At 47.6% G+C, this 14502-nt stretch overlaps 1 protein-coding gene across 2 annotated transcripts; it reads left to right on the top strand.

Annotated features, from left to right (window-relative positions):
* Positions 1–3561: 3561 nt before the first annotated feature.
* On the top strand, positions 3562–13811 carry NEK2 (NIMA related kinase 2). Of its 2 annotated transcripts, none has more exons than XM_061549857.1 (9): positions 3562–4149; positions 6642–6859; positions 7854–8094; positions 8632–8714; positions 9396–9522; positions 9834–10068; positions 10312–10366; positions 11035–11120; positions 12783–13811. In XM_061549857.1, exons 1-9 carry the CDS (start codon positions 4054–4056, stop codon positions 13055–13057), a joined length of 1416 nt encoding a protein of 471 aa, XP_061405841.1. In that variant the 5' UTR covers positions 3562–4053; the 3' UTR covers positions 13058–13811. The 2 variants fall into 2 exon arrangements, with proteins under 2 accessions (XP_061405841.1, XP_061405842.1); XM_061549858.1 differs by having other exon boundaries at positions 3563–4149; positions 12786–13810.
* Positions 13812–14502: the final 691 nt, after the last annotated feature.

Below are 14502 nucleotides of genomic sequence, written 5' to 3'. Positions count from 1 at the left end.
ATCAGTTTCAAAGACAATGCGTCTATTGTTTGCATGTCCACCACAAGTACTCTGTGTGGTTAATGCAGACTTGATGCCTTGCAAAAGGCTTCTATTTGGCGTTTGAACATCTTAACACATCATGTTTTCATTATGGGACCTCCTTTGCCAGTACCAAAATATGAGAATAGGTTTTCCCCTTTTTACTACACGCTTCTTATTTAACTCTGCCTGTTGTCGTATCTTCAAAAAATATTGTAACTCACTTTTTACCAACTTCCCAATGTGATATCGACTGCAAACTTGGTATACTTATGTCATACTGATGACAAGACTATATTCTATCATTAAATAAAATATATATATTTTTCAACATTTTACACGCTTTTATTTAACTCTGCCTGTTGTCGTATCCTCAAATCTTGTAAATCAATTTCAACTGCCTTCCCAATGTCGAATCGACTGCAAACTTGGTACAGGTATGTCATACTGATGACAATACTATATTCTATCATTAAAATAAAATAAAAAAATTAAACAATCTTTTTTCCGGCTCTAATTGTCGACGCTCAACTCACTTTGCCTGTAAATCACCACGGTCCCTTACGTCACGGCAAGCCACGGGGAGCCATGCCGAGGGGCGGGGGATGTGGAAGGTGTTAAGATGTTAAAACACCAAACTGAAACCTTTTACAAGGAATCATGTCTGCATTAACCACAGTACTTGTGGTCAAAATGCAAACAAAAAAACACACTGATAATATATGCATTGTCTTTGAAACGGATTGGTCCACACCAGAGACAGCTTTCTTTTGAGCCTTGTCTCAAAACGGTGTCCTCTGGTCTAACACCGTCACGAAAGCTTCGAATCTAATTTAAGTATGTATGTCTGTGCCAATATCAAAGTAATAACAGGAGGTTCTACCCTTTTTTGGCAATAAAATAGGCCAATGGGTTTCTCAAAGACACTGCATATATTATCAGAGCATGTGTGTTTGCGTGTTTTACCACAAGCACGTGTGGTTAATGCAGACTTGGATGCCTTCTAATAAGGTATCTAATGTGGTGTTTGAAAATCTTAACACCACCTGTTTTATTACCAGAAAAGGTAACACCTATTATTTTCATATATTTTGATACTGGCAAAAAAAAGTCCCATATGGATATCTTAACCCCAATTGTATTGCCAAGTCCAGTTGTTCTTCTTTGGAAGGCCGGTGGGGCCACTGGCGGCCCCTGATGGCCTTGAGTGCGGCCCCTGGTGGCCTTTAGTGTGGCCCCTGGTGTGCGGTCCCTGGTGGCCTTGAGTACAGCCCGTGGTGTGCGGCCCCTGGTGGCCTTTAGTGCGGCTCCTGGTGTGTGGCTCCTGGTGGCCTTTAGTGTGGCCCCTGGTGTGCGGCCCCTGGTGGCCTTTAGTGTGGCCCCTGGTGTGCGGCTCCTGGTAGCCTTTAGTGTGGCCCCTGGTGTGCGGCCCCTGGTGGCCTTTAGTGCGGCTCCTAGTGGCCTTTAGTGTGGCCCCTGGTGTGCGGCCCCTGGTGGCCTTTAGTGCGGCTCTAGTGGCCTTTAGTGTGGCCCCTGGTGTGCGGCTCCTGGTGGCCTTTAGTGTGGCCCCTGGTGTGCGGCCCCTGGTGGCCTTTACTGCGGCTCCTAGTGGCCTTTAGTGTGGCCCCTGGTGCGGCCCCTGGTGGCCTTTAGTGCGGCTCCTGGTGGCCTTTAGTGTGGCCCCTGGTGTGCGGCCCCTGGTGGCCTTGAGTGCGGCCCGTGGTGTGCAGCCCATGGTGGCCTTTAGTGCAGACCCTGGTGGCCGGCCCCTGGTGGCCTTTAGTGTGGTCCCCAGTGGCCTTTAGTGCGGCCCCTGGTGGCTGGCCCCTGGTGGCCTTTAGTGTGGCCCACAGTGGCCTTTAGTGCAGCCCCTGGTGGCTGGCCCCCAGTGGCCTTCAGTGCAGCCCCTGGTGGCTGGCCCCTGGTGGCCTTTAGTGCGGCCCCCAGTGGCCTTTAGTGCAGCCCCCAGTGGCCTTTAGTGTGGCCCCCGACAATACACAAATTGTGAAAACAGCACCCATCATCGTGCTACTGTAAAACCCAACAATGGTTTCAAATGTGGCGGCCCTCACACTGATGATGGCTTTTCGGTGAAAGTGCCCCCTCCTCCCCCACCCATTCTCTGAAAATAACGTGAAGAACAACTGTGGTGCAGATTGTTGGTAAAATGAGAATGTGTAATTATGTACTTTACAGGGTTTCTACACTCATTCACAAACGACTCAAATTCAGAATCGATTCATTTTTTTGGGGTCTCTTTTCACCGTTCTTACCAGGTTTGTCTCGCCCGTTCCGTTGTTAAACTCAAAAAGCGAATGCAATTAGAATTACAAGCCAATACAGTACAGTACTTTATTGAGATTATTTTGCAGCCATAAGTTTCCACACGATAATCCACTTTGTTGAGCTATCATTTGTGGCCAGGTCGCTTCTGAAAAATAAGCGAATAGCTCAGTGGGTTTTACCTGGTAAGATAAAATAAAATTGTTGCATTTTATTTGAATAGATTGTATTAATGATTTGTTTACCTTTCCTATGCTTTGAACTCCTAACATGCGTTTGTATTGTTTGTTGTTGTAACGTTCTGACCCTGTGCCTCCTGACTGAACATGTGTGAATAAAGAGCTTTACAGCTAATCGGATTCCTTCTCCTGCAGTATATAAATAAATATTCTTTCTATTATTTTGTAGTGACGTCACCCCATACAAGTCAATGGGGGGGAGGGGGGTCCATAATACTGTAGGATTTTTTGGGTTAGGTGTCAGGTTTTGTACCATTTTAAAGTGTAAAAACTATATTTTGCCACTGGTAAAGGATATGTCTCATAGTGGTGGGGGGTCGTTCCCCTACCAAAGATGGCTGCCGTGGAGATCGCGTCACTGAAGGCGACGGTTGGGATGGGGGGGGGGGCTTTGTTTGGCGGGGGCGGCGAGGTGGTGCGAACCGGGCAGCGATCGTTTTGTTAAGTGGCGATAGCCAATGGGGGGGGGGCGTGTGTGTGTGACGCCCCTACCCAAGATGGCTGCCAAGAGAGTCCGCGTCACTGAAGGCGACGGTTGGGATCGAGGGTTGGGGCCGCTTTGTTTGGCGAGGGGGGCGGAACCCGTTAGCGACCGTTTGTTGTCAAGTGGTGACAGCCAATGGAGGGGAGGGTTCATGCCCCCCTACCCAAGATGGCTGCCGTGGAAAACGCGTCACTGAAGGCGACGGTTGGGATCGAGGGGGGTGGGGCCGCTTTGTTTGGCGAGGGAGGCGGAACCCGGTAGCGACGGTTTGTTGTCAAGTGGTGACAGCCAATGGAGGGGAGGTTCATGCCCCCCCTACCCAAGATGGCTGCCGTGGAAACCGCGTCACTGAAGGCGACGGTTGGGATCGAGGGGAGGGGTGGGGGCGGCTTTGTTTGACGGGGGCGGGAGTGGCGCGCGCGAACCCGGCAGCGACCGTTTGTTGTCAAGTGGCGACAGCCAATGGGAGGTGAGGGTGGCCCGGCAAGCTCGTCACGTGCTCAGCACCCGTCGGCCAATCAGAGGGCTGGCTTTGTCGGGAGGCGGGATTTGAAATTGCGCGCACGTGGAGTCGAGGCCGGCGGGAAGGAAGCGAGCGAACGAGGTGCGGTTCGACCCGATGCGCTGCTTGGCACTCGCCCCCTCGTTCTCATTATAACTCGCGTACCTCGTTTGGTTTCCTCGGGTATGTGTGGCGGTTGTTTCGTCTTGAGTAGACGTTTAACGGTCGCTCGTAAATAAGCACTTTGTTTTGTTTGTTTTCAACCTAGAAGGGTAAAGCCGCGCGAAGCTGTTGTATGCAGTAACTTCCAGCGACCGGTTGCGGTGCGTGTCTCGACCAGGCTCGGTCCCGAAGGGTTCTCAGTTTCTGGGTTTGGCGAGGGCAGATCTAAATTATTTCATCACGTTTCTTCCGTCTTTAACCACCACGGTATGAGGCTTAACCCGGACCCTAATTACTATCACCAGACGACAGCCACTAGTTAAACTGTTTCACGTCTTTGTCGAGAAGAGAACGAGGCTACAATGCCGTCGCAGCTGGACGAGTATGAAGTGATGTACACCATCGGGACGGGCTCCTACGGCGAGTGTCAGAAGATCCGGCGCAAGTCAGACGGCAAGGTGAGACGGATTCGTTCAGTATTTAAGTGTTCCACTTGTACACAATTCAAAGGTCAATACCTAATGGTTGTCAACAACCGTGGTGGATTGTTTATGAGTCGTGGAGTCTGTCTGTGCGTTGTAAAGTGTCGCACGACCGTGAGTGAGATGGCGACGGCGGTGTCGAGGTTTTCATCCAGCAGTGGATCGATTATTGCTTGTGAAGACGCTTGCAACGTGACATGTCACTACCCCGGCTACGGAATTCCCTTCCATCTCTTTCCCCAAGCGCTTCTAAGTTTACTTAATGCCAGAAATGTATGGATCACTATTACACATTCAATAGTACTGTTTATTCCTGTGCTCAGCAAACTTGATTTTGTTTAAGTGATGTAGTATTGCACTTAAGTAATGTATTGATAGATCAGTCTCAGAAATAAGTATCATTCAAAGTGCATCCTTGCTCAAATTCACACATTGGCAGGCACCATTCTCATTGGGCAGTGGTGGGAATTCCGCATTCTCATGGATGACAAACAATGCAGCCAAGGTGGGTCGATGTTCAGTATTATTCAGTTGCTCCCACTAAACCAGTGGTTCTGAACGCGGGGGTGCACTTACTCCCTGGGGGTGTAAGGTGCCCTTTCTGGGGGTGCGAGACATTGACATATTTATTTAGAATCGTAAATCATTGAAACACGAATTAAGCACGGGCACATGAGTTACAACTACTTTGTTTCATCAAACCTACGAATTTGTTAACATACATTTTTTTACGATTGAGAACCCAACGGGGGGTGCAAGTCTGCAGTAAAGGTGAAGAACCACTGCACTAAAAGGAACCAACGGCCCCCAAGCGGATCACCTGTCTGCCCAAGTGTTGAAACTCCCACTCGAATGGATGGCTGCGTGTGTGTGTCAAACGCAAATAAACCTGCAGCGCCGTTAGCAATTAAATACAGAAAATAAATTAATAAAGCGCTGACCTTTTGTAAATCCGGTGGACTAAAGCTTCCCTCCCCCCACCACCACCACGCCGTAAACTACCACGGTGCCAACTTGAAACGGACCAAATTGTTCAGCAGCCAGGCGTGGTGGTGGTTGTTGTTGCTATGAGCGCCTTACCAAAGCGACGCTTCAAAAGGCCAGGGTTGATGGCTCACGCAGAGATTTGTGAATCTCCAACAAGTAAACCCGTAAAAACAAAGTTTTTCACTCTAAATCCTTTATATGCGTGGCGGCTCGAGTCCTCTCGTCCTCTGGCTTGAGATGGCTGCCACCTATGGGTCAGATGATTGCCTGGCACCATTAAGCAATTGGTAATTCAATATTTAATTTGTTTTCCCTAAACAGTGTAAAATTTTGGAGAAAAAAAATTCACGAAAATAAATTGTCACGCACAACGAGTCTGTGTGGAAAATGTCAGCTCGATTGGATCACGGGAAGTGGGTTAAAAAACGACCGAAAGATTTGCACGGTCGTAAGCAAGCAAGCACGCAAGCAAGCAAGCGAACTTAATATAAAGGATTTAAAAAGATGTTTGCGCTGCGAGGTGGCCGGGATATGGCAGTGCAGCAAGTGGGTTAATGAACCCGTCTTTAGCAGAGTTTTGAGTATTTGTGTGGTGGGGTTCCTCCGGTTTTCTCCCACACGAATCCTACAGAGTCTTGAATCTCAGTGTGGCTTTACTGAATAAAATAAATGCCATGATTACGATACTGTACTCTTCTAAAGGTATTATGGCAGTGACTCGGTCTTTTTGTTAGGATATGCATGCATATCCGCTTACAACGTTCTCATGGCAACAAGAAGAAAACAATTACGTGTAACCTGATTGCTTATATAATTATTTTGAATTAATGTGGCTGGAAATCGTGATTATTGACAGTTATTCTCAATCCACTGCTCGATGGTGATTAAATTAACATTGGTTATTTTAGTTTTGGAATTTGAGGTGAATGGGGGAAAACGCATCTTGTATTCCTACAGCATGGCTGTGACAGGATGCCCTTATACAACTTTGAAGGATCGTTAAATGGGAAAAAAGCTACCTTAAAGCTATTGCCAGAAGCATTATCATAGCAGATTTTTTTTCTTGGCAGTACAGTAAAAACCCCTACGTATGGGACTTTCAAATAAGTTTGACCGACCAGCACACATTTTTGCATACTTCAGTCGCCTATTTGACCGTAAGAGGTGCTTTCAGTAACAGAAGAGGCTGAGCAGGCTAAATTTAGACACTCATTATTGCCAGTTTGAAAATACTTAACTTCAGCATGGTTGGCTACGTACGGTGCGAAAAAAGTTACATTTACATGCACGATAAATGTTGTTTTTCAGGCTGTTTCAAAATGGTAGGTCTCATTTGTCCAGGAGCCACATGACATGGGCTGTTGGTTCGCCACGATTTTTTTGTGAGAACTCAGGCTCCCTTAATTATTTGGCTTGGCCGCCGTATTTTGATCGAGGATTCTGGGCATGCTCACCTCCACTACCATCCACCCGTCTGGCAGGTGCTGGTGTGGAAGGTGCTGGACTACGGCACCATGTCAGAACCCGAGAAGCAGATGCTGGTGTCGGAGGTGAACCTCCTTCGCGAGCTCAAGCATCCCAACATCGTGCGCTACTTTGACCGCATCATCGACCGCAGCAATACCACGCTCTACATCGTCATGGAGTACTGCGAGTGCGGGGACCTTGCCAGCCTCATCTCCCGCTGCCGTCGTGACAGGCACGCTCACTCGCTCACTCGCACGCTTGCTCACCAATGTGTGACAACTTTGGTCCCCAAAATCAAGATGGAGGCCCCACTTTTTTGGTTCTCACCAAGTAGGCAAAATCGATTCTCAGATTATTCAGATCGATAATTTTGCTCATAATACATGCAGAAAATCGTGCTAGTAAAACTCCACTGTTTTATTTATGTAACATATAGGTAAATGATATGCAAACGTCCGAAGGATAATGGAGCAAATGAGACAGAACTTGATGGAAAAAAAATAAAGGACATTTAAAAAAAAAAAATGTATTGAAAGGAATTATTCTAGGGTGGGTAATAGTTACATGCCTAGCTGTATTTATTGCATTGCTCCAGCTTGACTTGGTGTTTTGCTTTGTCATTCCATTTAGCCTAATGGAACAAATAAAACTATCCAAACGAACAAAAAAGAAAGAGGGATCGATACAAATTAATGGGACAGCAAAAAAGAGACAAAAAGGAATGGATTCTTGAATTAAAACATGCCGGCGGACCGTGACAGTTCAAGTCACTGGGGGAGAGACTCAGTACAAGCCTATCGACAAGAGTCGGCGGAGCCTGCTTTCACATCTCAAATTGCCATACCCTAGCTACCGGTGTTATTCTTTTGCCATGGCCTCGCAAGAGCTTTTAACATTTCAATCACGTCTTGGATTTTTTAAAAGCGTCTTTAATGCGATCGCGTCTCATGATAGATGTTCAGATCGCAGGCACGTGCATCTGGAGAGTTTAAAGAAGAGAGGGATTGTTTAGAGCAAGGGAGTGCTTGGTAGAAAGTCACAGGTAAGAATGGAATTTAGATGGCACGATAGCAGAAGGGGAAATGAAGACACTTGAGGGAGATGGACAGAATTGAATCACAATGGCTTTGACAATTGGACAATGCATTTAGTGAGCCGTTTTTTTTTTACCTATCGCTAAACCGTGTCGTCACCCTTGCCGTCCCCGTTCAAACGCTGCCTTGCAGGCGCTTCCTGGAGGAGGAGTTTGTCCTGCGGGTGCTGGCGCAGCTTGTGCTGGCGCTGCGCGAGTGCCACCGGCGCACGGCCGGCGGGCGCACAGTGCTGCACCGCGACCTTAAGCCGGCCAATGTGTTCCTGGACGCACGGCACAACGTGAAGCTCGGAGACTTTGGGCTGGCACGCATCCTCCAGCATGACACCAGCTTCGCCAAGACGTTTGTGGGAACGCCCTATTACATGTCGCCGGTACGGCTAACGGCCACCCACCACCATCGCGTTTGACGTCATGCCGTGTTTGACGGGTGTGTGGCAATTCACTCTCTACACGACTCATTGTCACGATTCACATTCACGCTTCGATTGAAGAATTCGTTTTCCTTGTACTGCCTCATTTGCTTTGTCTCGTTGCATCTCGATTGCCCTTTTCATTCGACGTATGTCACGTAAACTGTCTTGCTCTGTCTCGTTTGTTCGGTCTAGTTCATGTAAACCATTATTCTTTAAAAAATATCATGAGTTTGCATGAATAGAAAAGGATTGATTCTCACCCCCACAATTCAGTTACTGATACCATGGCCGTAAGAATTAATATTATGTATGTTGAACTTCTTTCGCACCTTACGTAGCCAACCGTGCTAGGTGCAATAGTCAATATTAATTGACCAGTTGTCGCAAACCTGCTTGGAGTTTGTCAGAATCGGCAATCCTCACGAGGGATTCCGTGGGCTGCCCCACCGGCCCCCTCCGTCTATCGACGGCGCACGTGGGATTGTGTCCTTGCAGGAGCAGTTCAGCCGCATGTCGTACAATGAGAAGTCGGACATCTGGTCGCTGGGCTGCCTGCTCTACGAGCTCTGCGCGCTGGTGTGAGTACGGTGTGCAGGCTGCCAATTGCGTGAGAAATCGACCACCACCAGTGCAGCGTGGAAGCCAAACATGTTTCATGAGAACTTGAGTCATGCGTGTCTTTGGCTGGTTTTAAGTCGGGCCTCAAACGTGGCTAGGTTGGTCAGAGATTCCATTACCTGTCAGAGCACTGATTTGGCACTTGAGATACTGGGTTGAAATCTGAGTTGATCACCCACGATTAATCCAGGTTATGTAATTTATCGAGATGGTCTCATCCTGGTCAACAATGACTGCATAAAACTAGATAAAATTTTAGATTTTAGCTTGATTTTGTATTTTTACAGCTGTCCGAGAAACACAAATTTTGATTTGCCATGCGACGGACACCTCTGCGAGAGGGGCAGGCTTTAGGAGGTGCAGCCACCCGAGTGTGGATAAGAAGCCATTGAAGGGATCTCGAACGTAGTTCTGTGATGCCACTTTCCAGGGACTGGTACCTACCATGAGGGCATGCACTGCTTTGTGGAAGATTTCCAAATTGATTCTTTTTTTCTCATTACATGATGCCGATAGCACAATTGAAATAATGAAAAGCGTGTGATGTATTGCACCTTGGAATGGATTATCTTTATTTATCTAAACAGCAAAGTTGGCAATGCCGCACCGCCACCACAGATACAGCTTCCTGTCGCCCCCAGGCCCCCATTCACGGCCATGAACCAGAAGCAGCTGGCGGAGAAGATCAAGGAAGGGAAGTTCAGGAGGATCCCGTACCGCTACTCGGACGAGCTGAACGAAATAATTTCCAAGATGCTCAACCTGAAGGTGCATCTCGCACGTCAAGGGGACCGTGTTGCCCAGAAGGGAAAACCAAGCGGCGAGGCTGCGATGGATTGAACTGGATCATTGTCCACGTTGTAATCCAACCTCGCGACAGATTACCGTCTTGACAAAACAGATGAGATGTATAGCTTTGAAAGTTAATAAAGGTACTCCTACAATGGGAGTAGTGGACACTCCTTTGCGGCAACAGTTGGTTGGGCGGGGGGGCGGTAGGGCGGGATAGCATTCTAACAGTTGTGAGTCTGGATCGACGTAGAATGAATGTGCACGTGTTCGCGTGCGTGCGGCCACAGGACTACCTGCGGCCATCCATCGAGCAGATCATGCAGTACGGCCTCCTGGCGGAGGTGCTGGAAGAAGAGCAGGCGCGGGTGGCGCCCGAGAAGCCGCGCGGGGTCCCCACCACGGAGCGGCGCTCTGGCGGTAGCCCCTCTGCGGAGGAGGGCTTGGTGGCAGACCTCCGTCGCAAGGAGGAGCAGCTCCAGGCCAAGGAGCAAGCCCTGCGCGAGCGGGAGGAGCGGTTGGAACGTGAGCCAGTCCGTTTCAGCTTCCTCCAAGAATCGGCTCAGTAGCCCCATAACAAATGTTTTGTACAGAGCGGCAACAAAGGGATTGTACAGTTGTAAAAATGCGCTGGAATTTGGATTTATGTAGCGTATAAATGCGATGCTCCGGTTGGTAAAAAAATACTCGAAGAAATGTTCTAGCTGTGAATTGGGTTTTATCCCAACTGCATTATTTTCCACTTGTAAGTTGGTTTGTTTTTCATAGAACGGGAAAAGGAACTGTGTCTGCGGGAAAGGCTGGCTGACGAGAAACTATCCAGGTAGGAAAGGCGGAAATCAAATAAAGCATGACATATTCACGATCACAAGCATACGCCATTCCATGCCTTAGGTCTCATTTCAGACTGGGAAATTTACTCGCAACCGTTTCCTATAAACACGACTGTGCGTTCACGAATTTTTGTCAACCCAGGTTTCACATGCAAGGGATGACCTCGAAGGCTCATTTGAATCAATAAAGGAGTGTGATTGAGTGGTTTAACGAGTTCACACTTGTTAACAGCTCTCGCGTGGTTAAATAAAGAACCCTGAAAGGTGGGTAGCTGGAGAGAGAGAGACTGAAGCCTGTGGCAGTTGTGAACGAACCGCCCTCTTCGTGTTTTATAGGTACTCGAGAGGATCTCGGAAGCGGTTCTATGATATCTACTTAACCGTAACGTTTAACGTACAGCGTGAAGCCTTGCTTCTTGAGAGTACCATATGGACCCTCCGTTTAATGACATGATGCCACTAGCACAATTGTAAAAAAAAAGTTTGGAAAAATACAGAAGCATTTCTCTTGGACCAAAAGGAACATTCACCAAGACGTGAATATGGCCCAAGACATTTTTACGCAACCGGCCCTTGTGGTCTGGAAATCCGATGCCGGTACCGCAGCTCTGACGCGCGGTCTCTCCGTTGTACCCCAACTCGTGCCGTCGCCGCGCAGGATGGAGGAGCTGGCGCTGAAGCTGGATGCGCCGGGCTGCTGCGTGCCGGCACCGGGGTCGGCGCTTGCCGAGCTCGTGAACCCAGGTAACTGCGGGTGCTTGTGCGCTACCAGCCCCCCGCAGCCCAGGCGGCAGTGGCGAGCGGCCACCGCTGCCCGCTTCAAGATGAACCTCACGTGATGGCTCGCGCTGCACCGACAAGCGACGATTTGTCTGTGTGTGTATGTGTATATACCCACCCTCCTCATGTGGTTTACCGGCCTTCATAGGTGCTCGCTAAAAGCACTTGCCCCAATAGTTTTTTACACAAATAAGTGCTTGGTAGCATAGGGGCTCGCCAACAGCACTCGCCTTGTATGGCGATACGTGGGAATCTTTATTTTGTGTATGCGCGCCTGAGTGTGTGTGTGTGTTTGCATGTGGTGCTGACCATAGCGTGCCCTTGTGTGAAGCGTCGGCCTTCATAGGTGCTCATTTGCCCCCAATAGGGGGGGTCTTTATGTCTGTGTGTGTGTGTGTATGGGGATCGGTGATGCAGTCCTGTGCACACTCCGCTATATGCCCAGTGAGCTTCGTTCAATTCCTTGCCACAGCTAACTTAGGGAACGAATAATATCTTAACTGGTCCTAGATAAACTCGGCTCTAAGTGAGTATCTCGTGGAATGTGACAATATCAACACTGGATTGACAAAAGGCAGCAGGGTTGTGTGTGGTCCTGGTCACATCGCACCACGAGTCGTGCTGGCCTTAATCGCTTCTTTCAAACAACACTCGCCCTGTCCACACGGCTAATTATGGTGCAGTGGCACGGCAGCTAGTGATGAATTATTCAGCGCGTGTGAGCGCCGCAAAAATGCATGGTTACGTGTAAATACGAAGTTGATTTTGCGTCTGCAATAATGGTCTTGCTCAAACTTGCATGGAAACGTGACAATGATATTGTTATTAATAAAGGTTTTACTTTTTTCGTAGTTGGTGTTGCCGTTTTGCGTTTGCGAATGTCTCATTAAAATGAAAACGGACGTTTTTAATACTGCAGATTAATAAATATCTTTCAAGTTGTTACCTTTTTATATGGCTTGGTTGTAAATATTTCATACACGAAGGCTGTGTGTATAAAACAATATTAAACGCAGTTTTCCCTCCCCGATACGATTCAGAACTGATGAATGCACTGACACTGCTTTCATTGAGGTATATTTTGTGTTTTTCCACCACTTAACATGTATTGCTTTACTATAGCTTACGGTCAGCGTGCAGCATCGCAAAAGTACTGCACAATGGTGTAAGCTTTTATGCATTCACAACAATTCATTAGAAAAGAGATTTATTAACACTGGACTATAACAAATAAAGTGTTCACTTGGGTCTCCCGGAGCCAAATGCATTCTCTGAATATATAACTGTTCAGCATGTAACAGAGGGGGAAAGAAAGTATAACATTACCCTTGGGCTAATGGTACAAATGAGACCAACCAAATGAGATAAAAATCAGGAGACCTGCAATTCCATGAGACTTTTCAAACAAGGCAAGAACAGTATCCACTCCTGGATGGAATCGTAATGCCCAAAACGTAGCAATTCGTCGAATCGCAGGGAATGCCGAAACACTGCACGTGTGGCAACTGGTGACGCGAGTGATTGATGTTGATTCACACATCAACAACCACAAGTGCCAAACTAACACGATCAGGGGTGTCCGATTACAAACTCACGCAAGCGCTCGCCCTCCCCTCCTTGTTCCAGCAGACGGCGAGTTTTCTTTAGCACGCAAGAAGGTGCAGTTTGTGGGAGACGGCGCACAGAGCAAGGAGAACACCGGCCCCATGGTGGGTGCGACGGCTACGGTCGCGGCGGCGGTGGCAACGGTCGTGTCACTGGCGGGGCCGTGCCGTGCACCGGTGGGACGAGGGGATGCCCTGCGCGAGCGCCTGCAGGCAGCGAACCTGCGGACGCGCGAGCTGCGATACCTCGAGGCGGAATCCCAGCTCAAGAGCCGGCAGCTGCTGGGCATGCGTTGAGCCGGTGCCGGCAACGGCCTCCACGACACCACCCGCTGTCGATAAAATGCAACAAAAGCGGGAATATCAAAAGTTACAGATTTTAAAGTCAAAGGTACCAAAGAACTGGGGTTTAGCGGTACATTTTTAGTGTTGGGTCCTCCATATTTTAACCCTGGTTCTGAGTTTGCATATCGGCCAGTCACCTCCCATGCAATGAAATTGTTGTGGTTAGGTGGTCTGTGGATGTTTTGTGGGTGCTGTTCGTTGACTGGCAGACATTCTGCCTCGAATTTGACCATGTCTGGGTAACTGGAGGTCATGGACTGAGACTGGTGTTAATGAGTGTGGGACTGACGGTGGACACATTTTTCAACATTAGTTTATTGATAAACAACTTTAGAGCCCAATGCTGATTTAAATACTGGAAATTAAAGCAAGTTTACATTTTGTTCACGTATTTTCAGCTGAGAATCAGTTGCATATCTAGTTGTGTAAATACTGTGTGATTATGATGACGTTTCATTCGTAGTTGCTGAATTGATGTAGAGTTGAATGTTGAGTGATATTTAAATCAAATTATAATGTAGATTTTATATTTTTACAGAATAAAATGCAGGCGCTGCTTAAAAAGTATGTTGATTTATACCTGGTTGCATTTTGTTACGCTCTTAACAGCTGTCTTGCTGAATGAATGCTACGTTTTGGATGTATTTTTTTTTGCCAAATCTACTGAGTTTGTAAAATAAACGTGATTATTTTACCTGGCTTTTGATGCAACAGATTTTAGGTGAAAAATGATCGGTATATCGTTCAGGCTATAATGGAAGGGAGCTGTGTGGCACTCGTGGTTTGGTTCCTGACTGCGGCTGACGTCAATGTCAATGCTGAGTGATAGTTGAACCGATCCTGCGCTGTCTTCACCTTTTACTAACCCTCCACTGACCAGTGGCGATAACGTTTGGTCAAACAACCCTCGACGACTGACAGCATGGAGATGTACTCATCCACCTATGGACTCATTTATTACCGTGCTTGTAATGATTAATTTAATGGAGTTTAAAGCTTTTAAACCCTTTGGGTTTTTCGGTAACCTACGTGACTACCGAAAAAACCAAAGAGTATGGATCCTTGCAGTCACAATAACTTCAAATCCTTTGTCAAGGCGCCCTTCCCCCCTCCAACCCAGTTTAAATATACGCTGCCAAGCCTGGTGGTGCCCATTCAGACGCTGTCTTTCCGACAGACCTGTTCTTCACCTGAGGACGGCTGCTTGCGTTGTGACCGAAACGTCGTGAGAATTCTTTTATTTTTATTTATTTCCCTTCTACGTGACTTTACCGAAAGAACCAAGAAGATGAATCCCTGCAGTCACGAAAGCTTTAAATCGAAATTCAAATCTAGAATTTAAAGCTTTTAATGTGTTCATACTAAATGCACAATTTTTATTAAACCAAAAGCAACAA

This window comes from Lethenteron reissneri, chromosome 11 (genome assembly GCF_015708825.2).
Source record: "Lethenteron reissneri isolate LAM-NWPU_2019-01 chromosome 11, ASM1570882v1, whole genome shotgun sequence".
Classification (NCBI taxonomy): domain Eukaryota; kingdom Metazoa; phylum Chordata; class Hyperoartia; order Petromyzontiformes; family Petromyzontidae; genus Lethenteron; species Lethenteron reissneri.
The sequence above is the reverse complement of the archived record's forward strand: the minus strand, read 5'-3'. Positions and strand labels throughout refer to the sequence as shown.